General features: G+C 41.9%; 1 protein-coding gene across 4 annotated transcripts in view; it reads right to left on the reverse strand.

The window, feature by feature from the left end:
• The window catches only part of tom1 (target of myb1 membrane trafficking protein), a 116,761-nt gene that overhangs the window by 43,897 nt on the left and 53,071 nt on the right, over positions 1-19,793 (reverse strand). For all 4 annotated transcript variants that reach the window (XM_043679949.2, XM_043679947.2, XM_043679946.2 and 1 more), the window contains 6 exons: positions 13,827-13,976; positions 8,094-8,228; positions 4,434-4,562; positions 3,150-3,266; positions 1,888-2,021; positions 1,062-1,101 (listed from right to left, as the gene is read on the reverse strand). In XM_043679949.2, the coding sequence (XP_043535884.2) occupies positions 1,062-1,101; positions 1,888-2,021; positions 3,150-3,266; positions 4,434-4,562; positions 8,094-8,228; positions 13,827-13,976 (705 nt within the window). The remainder of the gene's footprint in view (positions 1-1,061; positions 1,102-1,887; positions 2,022-3,149; positions 3,267-4,433; positions 4,563-8,093; positions 8,229-13,826; positions 13,977-19,793) is intronic.

Genomic DNA, 19,793 nt, shown 5'->3' on the forward strand with positions numbered 1-19,793 from the left:
CAACGTGTGGAATTTGCACATTCTCCGTATCTCTGTGGGTTTCCTCCAGGTGTTCCAGTTTCCTCCAAACAGTCCAAAGGTGTGCAGGTCAGGCAAACTGACCATGCTAAATTGCCCATTGTGTTACATTAATCAGAAGTAAATGTAGGAGAATAGGTCTGGGTGGGTTATTCTTCAGAGGGTCGGTGTGGACTTGTTGGGCCAAAGTGGCCAGTTTCCACACTGTGGGGAACCTAATCTAATCTTAAAGGAGGATAGAAGAGTTGATTGAAATGTTAAGCATTATTGACTGCCAGTGGAATGGAAGTCATACAGCACGGGAGGATCTATTCAGCACTTCTATGCTGAATCCACTGCCCCTTCCACAACCATTTAAAATTCAATAAAAGATGTTGTCTTTCTTTTTTAAATTTATTGAACTTGCTTCCCCTACCGTCATTGCTTGTGGTTTCCAGCTCAGCATAAACATTAAAGCATTTCTTCATTTAGCGGCGTGGTCGCTCAGTGATTAACACTGTTGCCTCACAGGACCAGGAACCTGGGTTAGATTCTACCCTTGAGTAATTGTCTGTGTGGTGTTTGCACATTTTCCTCTGGTCTGCATGGGTTTCCTCCAGATGCTCCTGTTTCCTCCCACAGTCCAAAGATGTGCAGGTTAAGCAATTTAGCATGGCCAATCCACCCAGTGTCCAGGGATGTGCAGGCTAGGTGGAATAGTCAGGGAAATGTAGGTTTACAGGGCTAAGGTACAGAGATGTGGGTCTGGGTAGGATGCTGTTTGGAGTAGAATGGGCTCGATGGGCCAAATGGCCTGCTTGCACATTATAAGGATTCTATGGTTTAACCACCAGCTCTATGCCTTGCCAGATTTCTTTTGCCAATTACCATAAATCAGTGTTCCAGGATCCACAAGGCCTATATTGTACAGCACAACTGTGCTTCACACTTCAAGCAACACACACGAAATGTCATCTATCTTTAATCTGAGATATTTACCATGTGTCTGTAGCAACTCAAACTAGATAAGGTGGCTTTACTCCAAGGAGTTGAATTGTACTCACCCGATTAGTGGTATTTTGTCCAGTTCTGAACCTTTCAAACCTGAATAAAAATGTGAAAAACAATGACGTAGATATACATTGAGGACCACTAGACAAAAATACTAAATGTCTGACTATCAGTTTATGATTCTATGAGAGGGCAGAGAATTTTCAGTCTTTACAACTTTGAGCCAGAATGCAGTCAGATTCCATAAGCACCATTAGTTCTCAACCAATTTAATATCTTTCAAAACTCTTCAACTTTTTACTGCACAACATCTTTGCAAACTAAAAGTTACATACTGGGCATGCTGGAGATTAAAAATTGAAATTGTAACTTGGCAACATGTTTAAACGTAGGTTATGGGAATTGAGACTAAAATTGATTTTACATTTATTTCAATTCTAATCTCACCAATGAATTGGAAGACAATGTGCATTTAAGCTCCACAAAAGATCATAATCAGTGCAACACAGTATGATGCTGTTTTTCAGATATGACAGACTGAGGCCTGGCCTACCCTGTCAGGTGAACATTCAGAAGTGTACAGGAAGGGTTTTTCTCATGTCCTAGTCATTAATAATGTATTCCAGATCCAACAATACTAAAACTGATTAAATGGCCATTATCACATTAGTGGAAGGGATGGTGCTGCCCATCAGTTGGTTGCCACATTCTTACGTGGCCAGTGACTATACTTTTAAAAACTGTGCTTTCAGACATCCCAAGATTGTGAAAGTTGTTTTCATATATGCATGTTTATATGTAAATACATAATAAATATAAATATGCAAATAACTTCATGAAAAAATCATTCAGCATAGCTGAGGAAGTGCACTAGATTACCTGTCATATCGGAGAAATATGTTATTAAGGTTGTCATTGACATGCAAGAGGTCCTCTGTCACTTGCTCATTAGTGACTCTTGAAATCAGCTCCAGGATCCTCTGCTGCATTGCTCGACATGTTCTGTTCAGCTCCTGTTGTGGAAAATGTGTAATAGGTAACTGCTAAAGAACTAAACAACAGTTATATTTTCTGCAGGCATGGCAGACAAAGATAAATTATTTCCAAGTGAAAGTTTAAGTATTAAACAAATTTTTCTTCCTTCAATTCTGCTGCTCCTTGAAAATCTGGTCTCCTTGTTCAAAGAGTACCAGCTACCTTCAAGCAAGCGGCTATTCTTCCTGCACAAGCCTACACAATATCAGCTGCCTAATTGGTACGCCTGGTCCAATTCTTGCCTATGATCATACATCAGTAACTATAGCTACCAATGCAGAAGGCCATTAATAAAAATCAATTTTCACCTCGTTAATGTTAGGGTATTCAGGTCAAATGTTAATCTGTACCACTGACCGGGAACATGATTGAATCCTGGAACCTTCTAGTCCCGAAGGCTCATTAAACTTCGTGTGTTATTAAGGGATGTTCTCGATACTTGCCATTTGAACAGAACTCAACTGCTATCAGGGCAAGTATTTACATTTTTAACATCAAACTGCCATTCTCCTCCTCCTCTTCCCCTCCTGTTCCATGTTTCTGTTTATTATATAGTCAGAATTTGTAGGATTAGCAATACAAGGACACATCAATTTAAGAACATAATGTTTTAATTGTGAGCTGAAGACTAATCATATGTTCATCAAGTCCTGGGTGTGGATCACCTATATCCAAAAGATGGCTTAAGAGAATTGTTGCATTAACTATCACAGATTAAAGATGCCAAGGGATAAGACCAAAATGAACCCAAGGGAAAGGGGTCCAGGTCAGAAGCTGAAGGTGAATATTTTGCAAGTTGACCGTGTATGTGGGGAACATGACATCAAAAGAGACAGCGGCCACAAAGAGGAAAAGGTCTAAATTTTGGCAATAGAACCAATTGAGGGGAGTTAAAGTTTACCTTTCTTTTGAAACTAACTATGGGATTGGCCAGATGGATCATGTTTTTCACCGAGGACCAGCACAATCCTATTTTTGAAAAAATATGAAGCAAAGACAAGCAAATGGATTTGAGGTGTAGATTCAGCAAAATCTAATGGAATGGCAAAAGAGGCTCAGGTGATTGAAAAGCCTGCTTCTATTTTTATCTTAAAACATTGCTTCACCTGAAGTAGTTCAAGATCGGAGGAATCTTCTTGACCTGGGACCATCTCTGTCAGCATTTCAGACATCACCTTTACATTACCATTAACAACATCCAGTTCGCTGCGCAGTTTCGCAACCTGCAAAACATACATTTAAAATACAGTTCCAAAGTCAGGCTTAACCAAATGGATTTGACTGCAGCTGTATTATCCCAAGTGCTACCAGCAGGTGGCGACTGAATGACAAATCATTTGATAAGTTAGCATGTCTTTATTAATGACTTTATTGCTGGAACAGCACAGCAGGTCAGGCAGCATCCAGGGAACAGGAGATTCGACGTTTCGGGCACAGGCCCTTCTTCAGGAATTCCTGAAGAAGGGCCTGTGCCCGAAACGTCGAATCTCCTGTTCCCTGGATGCTGCCTGACCTGCTGTGCTGTTCCAGCAATAAAGTTTCAACTTTGATCTCCAGCATCTGCAGACCTCACTTTCTCCTTTATTAATGACTAACAGTAGAGCAAGTACTTGAGCCATGATATTACAGTTAAAATTGATTCCGTTCAATGGCAGCTAGCATTTCTAAATAGCAATGTTAATCAGTGGAAGCAGGCTGAAGGCACAGTCAGCCACGACAGAACCCCTTTCAATTACAGAATCATAGATTTGTGGGGTGGGGGGGGGGGGCAGGAAGTTCATCTGGCCTATCCAATTTTTGTCTGTTCTTTCACAGCCATTTAATTAGTCTCACTCCTCCCGCTCCATCCCATATCTGTGCCATCCTTCCCCCTTCAAGGGACTTATCTAGTTCCCTTTTGCAATCTACCAAAGAATGTGGATGCTACAATTTTTAAGGAAGCGTATTCCACATTCTGTGAATTCATTGTAAAATATTTAGCTCTCATATTTCTGCCAGTGAGAACAGCTTCTTTTCATCAAAATCCTTCATAATTTTGAACATTTCTATCAAGTCTTTCCTTAACTTCCTTTACTCTATGAAAAACTATCCAGGTAATCTAGTTTCTTGACCTAAGGCTAGCTCTTTTAACTGTAATACAATTCTTAAGAATAGCCAGGAAATACTGTCTTGCAGCAGGTGGGGGAGGGCAGGGCGAAAGAACATTTCTACCCAATGGAATTTCTCTCCTGTGAATGTGGTTTTCCCTGAAAGGAAGGAAATGCAGATGAGAAATGCATGCTAAGCATAAGAACCTCAAAAGAAAAACCGCATAATGTGCTACGCATCAGTGAAACATGACTGCAGTTTTAGTATTGGATTTTCAGAGGCAGGAGTAGAACTGATTTTACCTGTTCAAGGGAAGGAGTGATTCCACCTTCTGTGGATACCACAGGAATGGGCTGCTCAGAGACCGGGAACATTGCTGGCTGCACTGGGGAAGAATTTTGAGAGACTGCTGGGTCAACCTCGGGAATAGTCTGAAAAATAAAACGAGTAAAATGAAGGCTTGCGCACAGGAGGAGTCCAGAAGAGATGGTAGTGGGGCAGCAATGTCTCTGAGCTTGTAAGCCAAAAGGTCCAGACTATTGCTGCAGGGGATGTGCATTCAAACCCCATTATAGCAGTTGCAGAACTGAAATTAATAAATAAATTCAATTTTATAAATCTGAAACAAAAGCTAGTCTCAGTTTCATTGTCACTATCAGCAACTGTTGTGAAATACCATCTGGATCATTAGTCATTTGGGAAGGAAATCGGTATCTTTATCTGCTTTGGCTTAAATGAGACTCCATAAGAATATAGAATAAGAACACAAGGACTAGAAGCAGGAGTGGGTTATCAGACCCCTGAACTCTATTCTGACATTTGACAAAATCATGGCCAATCTCCTCGCAGTCTCAACTTCATTTTCCTGCCTGCTTTTCGCAACCCTTAAACTCATGACTAATTCAAAATCGGTTTATTTCCTCCTTAATGTCCCAGCATCCACCACACTCTTGCGTGGTGAATTCCACAGATCCTTTAAAAGGATAATTTCTCATCTGTTTTAAATTTGCTACCTCTTATGCTCAAAGTAGGACCTCTTGTTCTGGATTGCTCCACATGAGGAAACATCCTTTTGACTTCTGTTTCTCCCCCTTCCCAATTTCCTTTAGCATCTTGTGCTTCAATTAGACTCCTCTCATTCTGCTCAACTCTGAAGAGTATAAACCTCAACTGCTTAATCTTTCTTCGTAAGACAAGCCTTTCATTTCTGGAATCAATCTGATGAACTTCCTTTGAAATGCATCCAACATATCCCTCAAGTGATCTAAAATTGTATGCAATACTCCAGGCGCAGTCTCCCTGACACTTTGTACAGTTGCAACACTAAATTTCCTCCTACTTTTTTTTACTCTATTCTTTCAGCAATAAATGCCAAAATTCCACCCAGATGCATAACAATACAGTTGCCTTTTAACTGCTCTCAAAGGCAATTAGGGAACAGCAACAAATGCTGGCATCTGGTCCAAAAAAAAAGACAAGTTTCCATCATTAACATCCAAGGTTAGCAGCAGGACAAAATTCAGATGTACATTTTGAACAAATGCCTGATGTTGGACTACTGTTCCTGAATTACGCAAATTAACTGGGAAAACACGTTCTTCGCACTTTACTCAGCAGGATATTGTGTAAGATTTAGGAGATTCTTTAATAACTCGGTTAGCTCATCCATTTCATTAGCTGAACAATTATATGCAGGAAAGAGTGCTCAGCTTGATCCACACCAAGACAATTGATCTGAGCCTTGTTACAGAGTCTAGAGTCATACTTTATTTAATCTAAGTGGCCAGAGTTCCATGCATTACAGCTGACTCAAATATTGTTCATATTGCAGCACCAATGTCAATTGGTTAGCAATCCAGAGGACCAGACTAATGCTTAGGGAGATAAAATGGCTACTAGATTCTATTTTGTTAAATTGTGAATATAACACTAATCTGAGTGATATTGACCATGAAACTATCATTGATCAGAGTTTTAAAAAACTGGGCCCACTAATGTCTTTGATGGAAGGAGTCTGCCATCCTTGCCTGGTCTGGCCTAGTCCACAGCCAATGTTGTTGACTATTAATTGGTAGTATGCCACTTAGTTGGAGGGAAATGAGGGATGGACAAAAATACAGGTTCCTCAGTAATTTGCAACTTCACTTTCAAGTCCAAACTGTTAAGCATTTTGCCCCCACCTCCTACAACACTTTAGCAGTCCCTGATAAACCAAACCAGTCTCTCCCTGGTACCTTTGGTATAATTAGTGCCAATATAACTCTTAAAATCTGTCATTTTGATCCACTTATTCTGGTGTAACCCCCACCTTTAGTCACAAGTCCAAACAAACCTGGGGTGAAGTACTTGCTGCACAATTGGTTTGATCAACCATTGCCAGGCCTGGCTGGACTACATTAAGCATTAATGGGCCTCCTTTTCCACTGGCAAAACCCAATTTCTTGAAAAGCTACTTCATTTATCCCCACAATTCTTGAATCTCACTCCCCTTCAATGTGTGGAGAGGCCTCAAGAACTTCTTGTCATGAACATTGAGAACACCTATTCAGCTGCCTTCGTCACACTTTCCAAGTTAAACAGCCCCAAGCAACCCTCACCTTGGGCACGTTCTTGTTCTAATTTTGGTCTGCACATTCCTCTCCAAGCTCATCTGGTCTCGGAGCCCCCCCTTGCTTATTTGACCCCATTTCAATGCAAGCTACCATTATCAAATTTCCCAATCTAGATTGCAAAACCAGAGAACATTATAAATTGGATACAGCCTTTGTCAAAACCACTTTCATCATTCCCCTCCTCAAACACTCGTGACTGCTGAAAACAACAAATGCTGGAGATCACAGCGGGTTAAGACAGCATCAGTTGAGACAGCAAGCTAGCATTGAGTCTAGAGGACTCTTCAAAGCTCTGAAGAGTCATCTGGACTTGAAACATTACCTTACTATCGCTCATGAATGCTGTCTGACCCACTGTGATCTCCAGCATGTGGGCGGCACGGTGGCACAGTGGTTAGCACTGCTGCCTCACAGCGCCGGAGATTCTATAAATTCAAATCCCATCATTTTTCTGTGGCAGGATTCAAACCTGGGTCCCCAGAACATCACTGTCTTAATGGTCTAGGGTGGGCGGCACGGTGGTACAGTGGTTAGCACTGCTGCCTCGCAGCGTCAGAGACCCGGGTTCAATTCCCGCCTCAGGCGACTGACTGTGTGGAGTTTGCACGTTCTCCCCATGTCTGCGTGGGTTTCCTCCGGGTGCTCCGGTTTCCTCCCACAGTCCAAAGATGTGCGGGTCAGGTGAATTGGCCATGCTAAATTGCCCATAGTGTTAGGTAAGGGGTAAATGTAAGGTTATGGGTGGGTTGCGCTTCGGTGGGTCGGTGTGGACTTGTTGGCCGAAGGGCCTGTTTCCACACTAAGTAATCTAATCTAATCTAATCTAAAAAAAAGATTTGTTGGTTTTAGCACAGATGCCAGCATCTGCAGTAATTTGTTCCTATTCTTAACTGCTCTTGGCCTAAGAAAATTACAACCCAACTCTAACAGTCCTCAAGTTCTGAGGAGTTAGATTTGAAAGGTCAACTCTTTTTTCACTATCCACAAATGTTGTCAAACCTGAACTCCTTTGGGACACCGAATTTAAAAAAAAATGTATTCTTTGTCAAAGTCCTTGAAAGTGAGGTGGCCTCTCTAATCTGTAACTAATGTTTTTGTAATTCCATATCTGAATGTCACCAATTAGGTTTGCACTGCATGCACAGGTCTCCAAACAACCACAGTCATAAACTGGATGGTATGCATAAAAGAAAGCTGCTTTAGAAGTATGGCACCACTTACCCAAAACATCAAGGTTCTGAGAGTCACTTTCAACCAAAATAGTTTGAAAACAAAGAATCAGCCATTTTTTCAGCTGAATAAAAATCATATCAGGGCCATGACAATAGCCAGACCGCAATTCAAGCTTACTCGTTGAGGCGTGTGAATGGGAGACAATGCATCAAGGTCAGTCATAGGGAACTCAAGCCCTTTCCTCCTCAGTTCTTCATACACAGTCACGACCCCAGTGAGGTCTGGAGAACTCCGGAATGCATCTGCCCAAGCCTGTATCCAACAACAACACCACAGCATTAGTACATAACGTCACATTTATAAACACCTGTCCCCAATTTCCTCCCATTCTCTAATAACTGCATGGACTTTTCACAGGCCACCATTTGTACTGTATGATTCTTTCAGTCCAGCATACTGATGTGATTAGACTTGCACAAAAGTTCTACATGTGCAGTTTTCTGCACAAGGTCTGAACTGAGAAGGCAGTGGCATCACTCCCCAATTATTGCCCAAGTTTAGCTCCCAACTCAGATTAGGAAGCAATCCTCTTTACTATATCATTTTCAAGAACAAGAGAATTGGAGACCATGGTGGTAATAAACATTAAGCACCACAAGAATCCACCTAATTTCTTTGACAGATACCCCAACCTTGTGTGTAATGGTTTTGTATTTGGAAGATGATTCTGTTCTATAAAAAGGGAAGGAAACCACCTTTCTTATCTGGCCTGGCCTACCACAATAACATGCTTGAGCTTTAATAGTTTTCCAAAATAGTTTTGTAATATCATTCAGTTCAAGTGCGATCAGGGATCGGCAACAAAGCTGGATTTGACAGCGATGACCACATTCCATAAAAGAATAAATTAAATAAACAGATTCATACTATTAAAGATCTTTGTGATATTTAAAAAGTTAGCTACAAGTTGGAAAGCCTTAGAGAATTATTACAATTCTAGCATATTATATATACTATAAAGATGCCAGCCATAGCTCAGTTGGTAGCACTCTCAACTCTGAGGCAGAAGGTTATTGGTTCAATACTTACTCAAGATTTGAGAACCACCATGGAGGCTGATATTTCAGTGCAGTTCTGAATGAGTGTATTTTGTATCAGTGTTTGCCGTGGAGAAGGACATGGGAGATACAGAATGTAGGGAAATAGATGGTGACATCTTGAAAAATGTCCACATTATGAGGAGGACATGCTGGATCTCTTAAAAGTGGATAAATCCCCAGGACCTGATTAGGTGTACCCTAGAACTCTGTGGGAAACTAGGGAAGTGATTGTTGGGCCTCTTGCTGAGATATGTCATCGATAGTCACAGGTGAGGTGCCGGAAGACTGGAGTTTGGCTAACATGGTGCCACTGTTTAAGAAGGATGGTAAGGACAAGCCAGGGAACTATAGACCAGTGAGCCTGACTTTGGTGGTGGGCAAGTTGTTGGAGGGAATCCTGAGGGACAGGGTGCACATGTATTTGGAAAGGCAAGGACTGATTAGGGATAGTCAGCATGGCTTTGTGCGTGGGAAATCATGTCTCACAAACTTGATTGAGTTTTTTGAAGTAATAACAAAGAGGATTGATGAGGGCAGAGCAGTAGATGTGATCTATATGGACTTCAGTAAGTGTTCAACAAGGTTCCCCATGGGAGACTGATTAGCAAGGTTAGATCTCATGGAATACAGGGAAAACTCGCCATTTGGATACAGAACTGGCTCAAAAGGTAGAAGACAGAGGATGGTGGTTCTTTTTCCAGAGTGGAGGCCTGTGACCAATGGAGTGCCACTACCTTTTGTCATTTACATAAAATGATTTGGATGCGAGCATAAGAGGTACAGTTAGTAAGTTTGCAGATGACACCAAAATTGGAGGTGTAGTGGACAGCGAAGAAGGTTACCTCAGATTACAACGGGATCTTGATCAGATGGGCCAATGGGCTGAGAAGTGGCAGATGGAGTTTAATTCAGATAAATGAGAGATGCTGCATTTTGGGAAAGCAAATCTTAGCAGGACTTATACGATTAATGGTAAGGTCCTACGGAGTGTTGCTGAACAAAGAGACCTTGGAGTGCAGGTTCACAGCTCCCTGAAAGTGGAGTCGCAGGTGGACAGTGAAGGCGACGTTTGGTACACTTTCCTTTATTGGCCAGAGTATTGAGTACAGGAGTTGGGAGGTTATGTTGTGGCTGTAAAGGACATAGGTTAAGCCACTGTTGGAATACTGCTTGCAATTCTAGTCTCCTTCCTATCAGAAGAGAGTGTTGTGAAACTTGAAGGGGCTCAGAAAAGATTTACAAGGATGTTGCCAAGGTTGGAAAATTTGAGATGTAGGGAGAAGTTGAATAGACTAGGGCCGTTTTCCCTGGAGAGTCAGAGGCTGAGGGGTGACCTTATAGATGTTTATAAAATTATGAGGGGCATGGATAGGATAGACAAAGTGTTTTCCCCTGGGGTCGGGGAAGTCCAGAACTAGAGGGCATAGGTTTAGGTTGTGAGGGGAAAGATATAAAAGAGACCTAAGGGACAACATTTTCATACAGAAGGTGGTGCATGTATGGAATGAGCTGCCAGAGGAAGTGGTGGAGGCTGGTACAATTGCAACATTTAAAAAGGCATCTGGATGGGTATATGAATAGGGAGGTTTGGAGGGATATGGGCCAGGTGCTGGCAGGTGGGACTAGATTGGTTTGGGATAGGTGGTTGGCAGGGCCTGTTTCCGTGTTGTACATCTCTATGACTCTGAGTGTGGTACTGTTGGAGATGCTGCCATTTGGATGGCCAGAGGTGCCTTCACCTTTTCAGATGCATGGGCTATTCTAAATAGCGGAGCTCTGCGAGCATCCAGGGTCAATATTTATCACTTGTCCAAAATCACAAAAATGGATTTAGACATCACCACATCACTGCCTATGGTTTAAATGAGTCAGATTCCCAAACAAAAATAGTCTGACACTTGAGGATAAGTGCAAAAATTCCAAATGTTTATAGGAGAATCTATATAGGAGAAAAAGGCTTGGGTGGAAGCCTACAATTCCCATTGCTTTCCCCTTGACAACACCTCAGCCAGAGTTGACTTGACAATTTTCTTCTCAAATATGTTAAACTGTTGAGACTGCTTGAAATTTGATATTCTTGTTTTTGCCCTGTTGAGTGTAAGAGGAAGAGCTTCCGCAACACACATTTCTTTTCAAAGTTCTCTATTACCAAATGACATGACAGTTTGTGGGAGCTTGGTTCCTTTACTATTCTAATCTCTTGAACACCCCAGATCTGAATTGCTCTATCAATAGCTGCCATGTCTTTGGTTGCCTCACCTCTGGATTCTGGCATTCCCTAACATCTCATGACTTCCTTCTCCTCATCTAAATCGTTTCCCAAGACTTAATTCTTTGGCTAAGCTTTAGGTTACCATCCCAAACGGTCTTATTTGGCTCCAGGTCAAATGTTGTTTGATAATGCTGCTGTGAAGTACTCTGAATACAATGGGGGGTTTTGTGCCTAATCCACCATTCAATAAGGAAAATGACTCAGTTAACTGTTGCTTCAGCTCCACTCGCCTGCCTGCCCCCTTACTCCTGGACTTCTTCATCAATCAAAGCCCTGTTTAGCTCAGACTGGGATATTCAGCCGTAACCCATTCACTCATGCTCAGTTTGGGTTCTGCCAGGACCACATAGCCCCTGACCATATTATAGTGGCCCAATGTGATGAAAAAGACCTGAACACCAAAGATGAGACAACTAACTGTCCTCAACATCACAGCAGCATTTAACGGAGTACAGCACCGAGGAGCCCAAGCAAACTGGAGCCAAAAGAAATAAGGATACATTGCTCTAATGGTTGGAATCATACCTAGCACAAAGGGAGGTGGCTGGGATCGTTGGAGGTCAATTATCTCAAGCCAAGGTCATCACTGCAGGAGTTCCTCAGGGTAGGGTCCTTGGCCCAACCACATCATTAATTACCTTCCTCCTATCATAAAAGCTCAGAAGTGGAAATGTTCTAATGATTGCTGTATGCTCAGCAACAATTGCCACTCCTTGCAAGCTAAAGCTGTGTGAATCCATACGCAGCAAGACCTGGACAACCATCAGTCTTGAGCCAATAAGTGGCAAATGGCATTCATGCCATTCAAGTTCCAGACAACAACCATATCCAAGGAGGGAACTATCGAACTATCCTCTTTGGACATTCAACGGCAGTCACATAGTAGAATTCTCAACAATCAACATACTTGAGGCTACCATTGACCAGAAACGGAATTAGACCAATCATAAAAATATTGTGGTCACAGGTTAGGAATTCTGTGCAAAATAAATATCTATCTCTTCAGTGCCTGTTCACCATCTACAAGGCACAATTCAGGTTTGTGATCAAACACACTTCACATGCATGTGTGCAACTCCACCACTCAAGTAGCTTGACACCATCCTAAACAAAGCAGCCTGCTAGATGAGTGCACGGTAGCTCAGTGGTTAGCATTGCTGCCTCACAGCAGGAGAACCCAGGTTCAATTTCGGCCTCAGAAGACGGTCTGTGTGGGTTTTCTCCAGTTTCCTGCCATAGTCTAAAGAGGTGCAGATTAGGTGGATTGGCCATGCTAAGTTGCCCCTAGTATGCAGGGCTGAGTAGACTAGGTGGATTAGTCACGGAAAAATGCAGTGTTACAGGGATAAGGTAGGGGTTTGGGTGGCATGCTCTTCGGAGGGGCAATGTGGACTCGATGGGCCAAATGACCTGCTTCCACAATGCAGGGATTCTATGTGTACCCTAATCACCATTATGATCATTATCTCACACCAGTACCAACACATTGGCTTCAGTGTGCACCATCCACAAAACGCACTGTTGAAACTCAACCAGGCTCCTTCAAAAGCACTTTCTGTAACCACAACACTAACACCTGGAAGGACAAGCACAGTAGATGCACAAGAACACCACAACCTACAAATTCCCCTCCAACCCACACACCATTCTAAATATACTATGATTCTTTTTGTCATTGAGTCAAGATCCTGGCACTCCTTTCCCAATAAACTGTTGGACACCTTGGGGTGAAATTAGACCTACAGTGTTAAGGTAGCAGCTGGAGACCACCCTCTTAAACAACAGTTAGAGATGGTTGACAAATGTTGGCTTTGCCAACAAACCCCACTTCTCATGAACAAATATTTTTTAAAAATCACCCAGACTCCGTTGCTCTCTGTGGTAGAGAATTCCAAAAATACCAATCCTCAAAAAAGATTCCTGTACATTTTAGTCTGAAATTACAAATCCCTTATTTTGCAACTGAGCTCCACACTTCAGATTACCTGAAGAGGTGAAGCATCCCTTCAGTATCCACCATGTAGCATCTTATACGCTTTAATAAAATAGACCCTCATTCTTCTAATATAAAATGTAAGGCCAACTTTTTTTTTTACATAAGGTATTTTCTGCATCCTAGAAATGTGACCTTTAGTGAAAGAGATATGGAATAAAGAAATAGGGAAGTCTTGCTTTAAATGTACACGACTTTGGCAAGTCCACACCTAGATTACCATGTACAATTCAGATGTCATTATGAGGGAAAGAAATCACATAGCAGGCAGTTCAGAGAAGGCTCACTGGTTTGGTTCTTCAGACTAAATATATTCATAGCTGAGCAAGATAGATTTTTGATCTACCCAAGAGTAAAGGAGTATGGGAAACAGGCAAGAAAACAGAGTAAAGGCTATGATTAGTTTCACCATGATCTTTACTGAATGGCAGATCAGGCTTGAGGGGTCTAATGGCCAACTCAAACTCTTGTTTTCTTATATTTTTATGACCTCTGCTGACTATTCAAGAGGTTCCAGACACTTGTGAGCTATCAGCATCACTTACCTGGATTAAACTCAAAACTTTATCCTGCACGATAGTGGGTGGATTATTCTTAGGGAGAATAGTTTTTACCAGTACATCCTCCACAAAGTCTCGACTTGCCACCATGACATGGAATCGATGACCACAGTTCTTCACACAAGTTTCTAGAACCTGTATTTGATTTTAAAAAGTTCAGAGAAATTCAAAACAGAACATATTCATATGTTGAGCATGGATTTTAATAGCATCCAATCTAATTGTAACTAAACTACATGATATATAATTGTGACCAAGCTACAAACGCGTATGTAGGGAAAGAGGAAGGAAGAAATTTTAAAATCAGATTTTTAGAATGCCTCAAAAAGACCTTACAATCAACAAATTAGTCTTAAACTTCATTTATTTTTATGAACAAAACTGTTCTCCACACAATGTGTTTCCCATAGTTATGTTAGCCCCATTCATGCCTGATGCAAAACCAACTTTCTGCAAACAATAATTTGCCCATGAGACAATGGCTCTAATGGGGGTTCTTCTTGACATATATCCTAAATAGTATTTGGGCCCAAAATATCCCAACTAAACTAAGCCAATCCACTTGAATTGAATCTAATGCTCTTCATTTCGCCAACCTCAATCAAAATTTCAAGTCCATGCTTTACTAAAATAAGAAAGCTCCACTGTGAATCAGTCAACTGTAGTAACTAAGGGCTTTTAAACTGGATAACAATGTCCTGGAAGTATTTCCTAAGACCAAGGTATGACCCAACATATGGAAACCACCCAAAACTAGGCAACATTTTAAAGCAGCCAAAACCAAGGCTATCGTCAAGAGACAGTGGTCAAACATTTAGTGGGGATTCATACAAGCACAGGAAGAAACCAGCAAAGCCAGGGATTTGGTGATTTACTTATTGCATTGCCAGGACCATAGAACATAGAACATAGAAGAATACAGCGCAGTGCAGGCCCTTCGGCCCTCGATGTTGCGCCGATCCAAGCCCACCAAACCTACACTAGCCCACTATCCTCCATATGCCTATCCAATGCCCACTTAAATGCCCATAATGAGGGAGAGTCCACCACTGCTACTGGCAGGGCATTCCATGAACTCACGACTCGCTGAGTAAAGAACCTACCCCTAACATCTGTCCTACACCTACCCCCCCTTAATTTAAAGCTATGCCCCCTTGTAATAGCTGACTCCATACGTGGAAAAAGATTCTCACTGTCGACCCTATCTAAACCCCTAATCATCTTATACACCTCTATCAAGTCACCCCTAAACCTTCTTTTCTCCAATGAAAACAACCCCAAGTGCCTCAGCCTTTCGTCATACGATCTTTCTACCATACCAGGCAACATCCTGGTAAACCTCCTCTGCACCCGTTCCAGTGCCTCCACATCCTTCCTATAGTATGGCGACCAAAACTGCACACAATACTTCAGATGCGGCTGCACCAGAGTCTTATACAACTGCAACATGACCTCAGTACTCCGGAACTCAATTCCTCTACCAATAAAAGCCAGTATGCCATATGCCTTCTTCACCGCACTATTTACCTGGGTGGAAACTTTCAAAGATTTGTGTACATGGACACCAAGATCCCTCTGCTCATCCACACTACCAAGTATCCGACCGTTAGCCCAGTACCCCATCATTTTATTACTCTTACCAAAGTGAATCACCTCACACTTACCTACATTGAACTCCATTTGCCACCTTTCTGCCCAGTTCTGCAGCTTATCTATATCCCACTGTAACCTGCCACATCCTTCCTCACTGTCTACAACTCCTCCGACTTTCGTATCATCCGCAAACTTGCTCACCCAACCTTCTAACCCCTCCTCCAGGTCATTTATAAAAATGACAAACAGCAATGGTCCCAAAACAGATCCTTGCGGAACACCGCTAGTGATGGCACTCCAAGATGAACCTTTGCCATCAACTACTACCCTCTGTCTTCTTCCAGCCAGCCAACTCCTAATCCGAACCTCCAACTCACCCTCAATGCCATACCTCCGTATTTTTTGCAGTAGTCTACCATGGGGAACCTTATCAAACGCCTTACTAAAATCCATATACACCACATCTACTGCTTTCCCCTCGTCCACCTCTTTAGTCACCTTCTCAAAGAATTCAATAAGGTTTGTGAGGCACGACCTGCCCTTCACAAAACCATGCTGACTATCCTTGATCACATTATTCCTATCCAGATGTTCATAAATCCTATCCCTTACAATTCTCTCTAAGATTTTGCCCACAACAGAAGTGAGACTCACCGGCCTATAGTTACTAGGGTTATCCCTACTCCCCTTCTTGACCAAGGGAACCACATTTGCTAGCCTTCAATCTTCTGGCACTACTCCTGTAGACAACGAGGACATAAAAATCAAGGCCAATGGCTCTGCAATCTCCTCCCTTGCTTCCCAGAGAATCCTAGGATAAATGCCATCAGGCCCAGGGGACTTATCTATTTTCATCCTTTCCAGAATTTCCAACACCTCTTCTCTACATACCTCAAAGCCATCCATTCTACTTAATTGTGACTCAGTACTCACATTGACAACAATGTCCTGTTCCTGAGTGAATACTGACGAAAAGTATTCATTCAGTGTCTCCCCAATCTCTTCAGCCTCCACACGCAACTTCCCACTACTATCCTTGACTGGACCTATTCCTACCCTAGTCATTCTTTTATTCCTGACATACCTATAGAAAGCCTTAGGGTTTTCCCTTATCCTACCAACTTTCATGTCCCCTCCTTGCTGCTCTTAGCTCTCTCTTCAGGTCCTTCCTGGCTACCTTATAACTCTCAATCGCCCCAATTGAACCTTCACGCCTCATCTTTACATAGGCCGCCCTCTTCCATTTAACAAGGGATTCCAATTCCTTATTAAACCACAGCTCCCTCACACGACCCTTTCCTCCCTGCCTGACGGCTACATACTTATCAAGGACACTCAATAGTTGCTCCTTGAACAAGCTCCACATATCAATTACACCCTTGCCTTGAAGCTTACTTTTCCAGGCCACACATCCTAAGTCATGCCTCACAGCATGATAATTTCCCTGCCCCCATCTATAACTCTTGCCCTGTAGTGCACACTTATCCCTCTCCATCACTAGAGTAAAGGCCGAATTGTGGTCACTGTCCCCAAAGTGCTCACCTACCTCTAATTCTAACACCTGGCCTGGTTCATTACCCAGAACCAAATCCAGTATGGCCTCACCTCTTGTTGGCTTATCTACATATTGTGTCAGGAAATTTGGGCTTGCCCCCATCCACATCAAAGTGACTGCCTAGACTATAGTGATGTAGTATAAGAGAGACCATAACTGGGTTAGAGAATTCCAAAGACTCATCACCCTCAAGTGAGAGATTTTCCCCAAGTGCTCAGTTATTACATCTTTTGTAATAGATTCTGGCATTTTCCTAAGTATTGACAAATGAACAGGTCGAGAGCTCTTAATGCTCCCTCTCCTTCCCTTTTTAAATACTGGGGCTACATTCTAAATAAAAGTCGAACCAAAAACAGAAATTGCTGAAAAAGCTCAGCAGGTCTGGCAGCATTTGTGGAGAGAAATCAGAGCTAGGGTTTCGGGTCACTCGACCCGAAACATTAACTCTGATTTCTCTCTACAGATGCTGCCAGACCTGCTGAGCTTTTCCAGCAATTTCTGTTTTTAGCTGGGATCAGATTTGCTACTTTCCAGTGTGTAGGAACCTTTCCAGAATCTTGAAAGACATCCATCAATGCATCCACTATTTCTATGTCTACCTCCTTCAAAATTCTGGGATAAAAACTTATTCCATCCAAGATCTTTAAATCCAGTTAAATTTTTCAAACACTACACCTTTACTAATTCCTTTCAGTTCTTCAGTTTCACAAGTCTGTTGGCTGCACAACATTACTGGGAGCCTTTGTTTCGGTTTCTATGGGGACCAAGTAATTGTTTACATTCTTACCATTGCCCTGTTCTCCACCACCAATTCACCAGTCTCCTGCAATGGACTCTCACTGTTCTACCTAATCTTTTCCTTTTCACAAAGAAACTTCTACAGTCTGCCTTTACAGTTTTCACAAATTACATTCATTTTCTGTTTTCCTCTTTTTAGGGTTTATTTGGTCACCTTGGTACCACTTTTTCTGGCATTTTTATTGGTCGCTTTGCCAATTTAATAAATATTTGTGTAACTTTTTACATGACAGAGCCACAATTCAAATTCTATCCTTCTGGGAGGGTGGGGTATTAAGATAAATGACACGCAGCAGAGTGGACTAAAAAAACTTCTCTTTTTTATTTTCAGTTAAGTAGTAAAACTAGAAAGAGCCAGATGAGACCTTTAATGCTCACCAGCAGGGAATGAGGCAGAGAGTAGACCAAAAAGAGTTACATTTAGTAACACTAAAATAGCATTTACCACTGTTCATGCACCTTTCAAGTTAGTCTCTGCTGAAATCATACAAAAATGGAGATAGAATGCAGTCTGCTTCTCGGCTTGGGTTTTTGCTCTTCTTCCAGCCAGCTTTGTAGATGATTTTTGAGGGAAGGGATATTTGTGAGGAAGATGGTACAGGTATCTCACTCAGTATTGAATTACATACTCTCTCCCATCAATGAAGAGGACAGGAGAGCTTTAGTGACAGGGGATTCAATTGTAAGGGGAACTGACAGATGGTTCTGCAGAAGTAAATGTGAATCTTGAATGCTATGTTGCCTCACTAATACCAGAGTCAGGGAGGTCTTTAGATTTTTGGATCATTGGGATAGCTTTCAAGATAGGTGATACCTGAACAAGCTGGATAGGTAATACTTAAACCAGAATGGGTCCAATTAACTTGCTGGGAGCTTTGCTTGTGCTGGGGAGGTTTTAAAATTATCTGGCAGGGAAATGGGGCACAAAGCCAGAGTCAATGTATAACTGGCAAGAAGGTCCAATCAAATATAGAAGGAATGCCAGTACAGTCCAATAAGGGGAGAAGACATGAGCAGGATAAGGCACTTGGCAGGTCTGGAAAGTTAAATTAAAATAGGCACAATTTAAGTCCATGACTGGTAAAGCAGATGGACTTACAGCACTGATCAGTACATGGGAATATAATGTTGTTACAATCACCGAGACATAGTTGAACAAAGGACAGAATTGGTAGCTAACGTTCCAGGATATAGAAGTTTTGGGTGTGATATTTGTGGGTGGTGGTGGTTGGAGAAGTGGTGGCCTTACATGATTGATAAAGGAAACTATCACTGCAGTAATGAGGAAGGGCATCTGAGAGGGCCTTCAAATGAAGCCATTTTAAGAGCTTAGAAATAAAAAAAAAGGACAGTTAATCTTTTGGGATTATACCACAGGCCTTCAAACAGTCAGAGAGACAGAACAGCAAATATTGAAGCAAACCTTAAAAAGTTATGAAAGAAGCAGGAGATTACAATTTTCCTAACATTAACTGGGATCATCTTAGTGTGAAAGAATCAGACATTTTTTGAAGTGCAGCACATAGATAGCCTTATTGGAGATGGGGGCAGTACTAGACCGAATACTTGGGAACAAAGCTGATCAAATGGTTGAAGTTCCAGTGGGCAAACACTTTGGGAACAGTGACCAAAATGCAGTTTCAAAGTCAGTAAGTGCAGAGGTTAAAAACACAACTTAAGGCAATGCTGATTTCAATGTCATTAGATAAAATCTGGCAACATCGACTGGGAGATGATACATTCAGCTAAGGTTACATTTGGAAAGTGGGGGTCTTTTTTTTTAAATTCATTCACAGGAGATGGGTGTTGCAGACTGGGCCAACATTTATTGCCCTTTCCTAATCGCCCAAAAGGCAGTTGAGAGTCCACCACATTGCTGTGGGTCTGGTGCCATATGTTGTCCAGACTGGGTAAGGATGGCAGCTTCCTTCCCTAGTAAACCAAGTGGATTTTTCAGACAATGGATTAATGGTCATCATTAGACTCTTAATTCCAGATTTTATTGA

This window comes from Chiloscyllium plagiosum, unplaced genomic scaffold, assembly GCF_037043375.1.
Source record: "Chiloscyllium plagiosum isolate Xiang-an unplaced genomic scaffold, Cpla_swu_hap1 HiC_scaffold_33, whole genome shotgun sequence".
In the NCBI taxonomy this organism is placed as follows: domain Eukaryota; kingdom Metazoa; phylum Chordata; class Chondrichthyes; order Orectolobiformes; family Hemiscylliidae; genus Chiloscyllium; species Chiloscyllium plagiosum.